At 50.1% G+C, this 5,638-nt stretch overlaps 1 protein-coding gene across 1 annotated transcript; it reads left to right on the forward strand.

Moving 5' to 3' along the window:
• The first annotated feature begins 58 nt into the window (after window positions 1-58).
• Window positions 59-4,350, forward strand: dmac2l (distal membrane arm assembly component 2 like). Its single transcript, XM_056296351.1, has 4 exons — window positions 59-234; window positions 2,207-2,415; window positions 2,926-3,097; window positions 3,886-4,350. Exons 1-4 carry the CDS (start codon window positions 140-142, stop codon window positions 3,998-4,000), a joined length of 591 nt encoding a protein of 196 aa, XP_056152326.1. The 5' UTR covers window positions 59-139; the 3' UTR covers window positions 4,001-4,350.
• The last annotated feature ends 1,288 nt before the right edge of the window (window positions 4,351-5,638 follow it).

Genomic DNA, 5,638 nt, shown 5'->3' on the forward strand with positions numbered 1-5,638 from the left:
GCACGTTTTTCCTCAGAGGTCACGGCCACGGCTGCGCTGCTGACGTCACGCTCTCTACCCCGCTGTGTTTAGCGTATCGGCGCAGGTTCGACGGGTCGTCTTCTCGGCTGGTTGAGGTCCGCGTCCCCAGCGCCGGGACATGCGGCTTCTGTCGAAGGCGGTGCGGGCGGCTTGGCGTCCGAGAGACGGACACAGCAGACGGTTTTGGGGCTGGCTCAACGCCGTTTTCAACAAGTGAGACTCGCTGATGCGCGCACCTTCACCCCAGCTACGTCACGGAGCGCGCCGCCGCGCGCCAGTAGGCTTGTGGGTGCGCGCTGTTGGTTGTCGTTTACGCCGCAGGAAGGCCGCCTGTTTATCTGTATACTCATACCTACTCCTATATTTTCGGAGTGTGTGTGTATGTGTGTGTGTGTTAGTGTAGATAGCGGGACCGAAAACTGAAGCACTTATGATCCTAATTCTCTTTTTGGGAGGTGGTAGGTATTGTCTCAGAGAGTAAGGGAAAAATCCCAGAAAAGTAAAATTATGCGTTAATTGTGCATAAATATGCAAAATATGCATTTTTCTAAAAATGGCTAAAAACCACTTTTCTCGGCATTTCAGGTGATTCTGACCATCTTTGATTTTTTCACCTATATAAAAAAATTTTTCTGGGACTTAGAAATGTTTGGGCATTATGCAAAATATATGCATTTTTGCAAAAATGCACTTATGATCCTAATTTTTTTTTGGAGGTGGTAGGTATTTTTCCAGAGAGGACCAGAAAAATAGCAGAAAATTAAAACAATTATAATAATTATGCATAACTATGGAAAATATGCATTTTCTAAAAATGGCTAAAAAACCACTTTTCTCGGCATTTCAGATGTTTCTGAGCATTTGGGGGGAGGGAGTTGGAGTGGGGGGGGTTTAGGGGCAGGGGGAAGGCGGTTAGCTGGCAGGATGAAGAGGAGGGAGATTGAGACGGGTGGAGAACCAAACCGCTACATTGTAGCGGGGCTCTTCTAGTCACCATTGTCCTGTTACACAACAGACGACATCCGAGCAAGCGATCCGTCACGGTCACCCGTTCTCTTCTTAAAAGAAGGCCATTCGGTATTTTGTGCTAACCTGCCACGGCCTTCTGCCCCCAGTATCGCTCAGTATTTACACACACAGGGTATAAAACGTCTGCACACCCGTTACCAAGACAAATGATGGAAAAACAAATGTCCGCCTTTAAATGTGGAACTGCAACCTATGAAACCTTGTTGGAATCATGACCAAGAAGTTCAGCTTTAATCTCGTCAGACCAGAACACAGTTTTCACCGTGGTTTTGGGAGACTGTGCGTATCTTATTGTAAAATTTTGCCAGGCCTGGATGCCCCCCCCCACCCCTCATGTGAAAAGGCTTCAGTCTTGCCACCCTACCCCATAGCCCAGACATGTGAAGAATCCGGGAGATTGTTGTCACACGTAGAACTTGGCAGAAATCCCTGCAGCTCCTTTAATGTTGTCGTAAACCTCTTGGCAGCCTCCCTGACCAGTTTTCGCCTCGGAGGGACGCCCCTGTTCTCGATAGTTGTGCCGTATTTTCTCCACTTGCTGATGATTGTCTTCACTGTGCTCCATGGTTTATCTCATGCCTTGGAAATTCCTTTGTGCCCCTCCTGATCAACAACACCCTTCAACAATGAGATCACATTCATGCTTTGCAAGCTCTTTGTGGACCATGGCTTTCGCAGTTGGATGCAACCCAAAACATGTCAGGGAAATCCTACAGCAAAAGCTGAACTTGATTTGGGCTCAATCAGTCACTTTAACTAATGGTAGGTGTAAACTAACTGCTATTAGACACGAGCTGGAATCTGATTGGTTAATTCTGAACACAGCCACAACCCCAATTATAAAAGGGTGCGCACCCTTATGCAGCCAGGTTATTGTTAGGCTTGCCCCCCCCCCTCTAAAATTTTTGTTTTTCCACTTCTTTACAGGCTACAATTTCACTTTGAGGGTGAAAAAAAGTTCTGACATGATTTATCTTGGTTTCCTTTTTTTACATCACAAAAAAGGAGGACTTTTTTTGACTTTTTATACCCACTGTGCACATCACATCAGTGCATATCAGGTTTTCTCATATCAATATAGTGTAGTTAGATAAATGGCCACCTGTTAGGTGTTGATCAACCACCGTTGAAGTGCTCATTATGTCCATGTCTGCAGGGTGGATTACGAGAGGATTAAAGCTGTCGGTCCGGACCGGGCCGCCGCCGAATGGCTCCTGAGGTGTGGGGCCAAAGTGAGGTTCGAGGGCTTCGAACGCTGGCACCACGACTACAACGGTCTGCCCACTGGGCCCCTGGGCCGCTACAAGATCCAGGCAATAGACGCCACAGAGTCCTGCATCATGTTCCGAGGGTTTGATCATCTAGGTTAGTGACAGTGTGGAGCTGTCCGGTCCACTCGCTCATGCCCTTCTTCAGGCAGATTAGATAAGAAAAGCTATTTGGTTTTTCTGTGGATGGCAGTCGTCACATGAATAACAGCTGGTGGCGGAGGAAGGAGCACAAAGTAGGGTTGTTTTGAAGTCATTGTACACTCTTCACTGTCTTTCCTGGTGAGCACATGCAATGTACGACTTCACCCTCGTAACACGCACGCATGTAACGCTGAGTTTTTGCGTTGTTGTGAGCTCGACCCGGAATGGCCTGCTGAAAATGTGACAGCCTTCGGTGTTGAAGGTAGCAGAGCAGCCAGGGTGCAAGGAAATCTGTGTCAGACCAAACATCCAGATGTGATGCAAGGGACAAAACAAAGCTTCTTCTGTATAAAAACCCAAGATAGTTGTGTTGTCGTTGTGCTCGAGACCTTCGTGAGCCATTTTCTACACGGACCAGTCCGTTGAATCGGACGCTAATCCGTACTTTCCTTCTCACTTCTAGTGGGCTTGGAGCACTTGGAGGAAATCAAATTCAACAAGTGTATCTACATCGAGGACACCTGCCTGGAGCAGCTGAGCTCGATAGAGAACCTCCAGGCGAGTCTGTACGCGATGGAGGTGGTGACCTGTGGTAACGTGACGGATAAGGGCATCATCGCGCTGCACAAACTCAGGTGAGGCTTTATTTAAAACGCACTTAATTTGAGAATTTTGTAGGGGATCGAAAGTCGCCCCGAGTAACGCGCGTGCCTTCTGGGAATCCCAACGAATCCGTTTCTCGTGACGTTGGATAATGATGTTTGTTTAAGAGGGAGGACTGTTTTGTGTTGTAGAGTATTTCTTCTGTAGTGCCTGGAGCAGTTAAATAGTGAAACATTTTATCCATCCATTACCCAAACCGCTTATCCGTACCCAGGGTCGCGGGGATGCTGGAGCCTGTCCCAGCAGTCAACCTTTTTATAAATTTGGCGTCCGGGTGGCGTGGCGGTCTATTCCGTTGCTTACCAACACGGGGTTCACTGGTTCGAATCCCCGTGGTACCTCCGGCTTGGTCGGGCGTCCCTACAGACACAATCGGCCGTGTCTGCGGGTGGGAAGCCGGATGTGGGTTTGTGTCCTGGTCACTGCATTAGCGCCTCCTCTGGTCGGTCGGGGGCGCCTGTTTGGGGGGGGAATAGCGTGATCCTCCCACGCGCTACGTCCCCCTGGCGAAACTCCTCACTGTCAGGTGAAAAGAAGCGGCTGGTGACTCCACATGTAATGGGAGGAGGCATGCGGTAGTCTGCAGCCCTCCCCGGATCGGCAGAGGGGGTGGAGCAGAGACCGGGACGGCTTGGAAGAGTGGGGTAATTGGCCAAGTACAACTGGGGAGAAAAAATGCCCCCCCCTCCCTCAAAAAAAATAAAAAAATTTTCTAGAAAATTTTCTAAAAATTTTCTATTCTTTATTTCTACTCCTAAAGGAATCTGGAGTATCTGTTTCTCAGTGATCTTCCCGGGGTCACGGATAAAGAGAAGACTGTCGAGAGGCTGCAGACGGCCCTTCCTCGCCTGGACATAGCGCTGGATCTTGAGTGACCAGCGCAACACCCTCCCGTTTCGAGGCGCGAGGGTTCGAAGCTTAACGCGCGCGCGCACCTTCGTTTGCTCAGAGTTCGTCCGTGCAAAAAGCACGTGTCTTCGCGAGCCGAGGAGAGACTGGAGCACGCAGGCCTCCGATGGCAAACATGCAAGACCTTTAGACTGGCGAGGCAAGTTTTTTTTTTTTTTCCTTAACGTGAGCATTTGGACGCAAATCGTGGCACTTATTATGCGGGATTTCTACTATGACGTCGTGGCAATTTATACCCGAGCGTTCACCCATAACGCCCTCGCGGCTCCCCCCCTTACGTCCACCGCAAGGGCCTGACGCGTGCGCCCCCCCCCGAAATCCTAGACGCACGTCGAGGCGACGTAGCCCGAGCGCAGCAGCGTTGGTTGTGATTGGTCCACTAACCACATCCGCCGGAGGCCGCTTTTCCGGTTTCTGCTCGAGAAACGCCGCCATTTTTATTATTTGCGACAGCAGTGTTTCTTCCTCGGTTTCGATCGTTTCGAGCTCCGACGCCAAGCTCTCTTCCTCTAGCTCTGCCTTGGTCGCCATCCTTAAGTCGTGTTATGGTCGTCCGTGGTGACCACGTAAGAACCACGCCGTCGCTTGGACGCCGTCATGAGACCGTGATGGTTCTGCGTGGGGTTTACGTGTCGAGGTGCAATTCAACGCCACGCCGGTAGAGGGCGCTGTGTTTGTTGTAAAGCCTGACCGACCGACCGAGACTCTTGTTATGTATGTCGTCGTCAGCCTCGTAGCCTATTTGTTTATCTTCCGGCTATCGTCCTAGTCGCAGTGAACGATGGCGACCGAGGCAGAGCTAGAGGAAGAGAGGTTGGCGTTGGAGCTCGAAACGATCGAAACCGAGGAAGAAATACCGCTATTGCAAATAATAAAAATGGCGGCGTTTCTCGAGCAGAAACCGGAAACGCGGCCTCCGGCGGATGTGGTCAGTGGACCAATCACAACCAACGCTGCTGCGCTCGGGCTACGTCACCTCGACGTGCGTCTAAGATTGCGGTGGACGTAAGTGGGGGGCCGCAAGGGCGTAATGGGTGAACGCTCGGGTATACGTAATAGTAGAAATCCCGCATGAAAGTGGGAAAGGTGTTGCATTGTGGGTAACGTGGAGTGACGCGGCCAGCCGATCCGGCGGGTATGAGCCGGAAGTAGCGCGTCAGCTTAAAGGGACATGTAAACAGCACTTCCTGTTGTGGAACTCCAGAACAGCACAGAGTCAACTGTTGCACATTTTATTTAATCAGGGTACTCGTGGTTATTCTACACACGGGTACGAGCAGAACATAGTTTGAGGTACCAGCGATTCGGGAGTCTTTAAATAATGTCTCGGGAGTTCTTCTCGTTTTGGCATTTGTGAAACATCCGAGGGGAAAACAAATGGCTATGAACATGCTTAGCACCAAAGTCTCATTAGTGATGAGTAGTGGGGATGGGTTGGTTTTTTTTGACAGCTGTCAAATGTTCTTGTGAGTTAAATGTTAAGGGCTGCATTCGCTCCTGGCTACACAATAAATATACGCCTTTAACGGCGAAAGTCAAACTTGACTTTGTGTCTCATTTCAGGCTCCCTGTCGTCAGCTCCTGTGGGGGGGGGGGGGGGGGGA

This window comes from Lampris incognitus, chromosome 16, assembly GCF_029633865.1.
Source record: "Lampris incognitus isolate fLamInc1 chromosome 16, fLamInc1.hap2, whole genome shotgun sequence".
NCBI classification, from domain to species: Eukaryota; Metazoa; Chordata; class Actinopteri; order Lampriformes; family Lampridae; genus Lampris; species Lampris incognitus.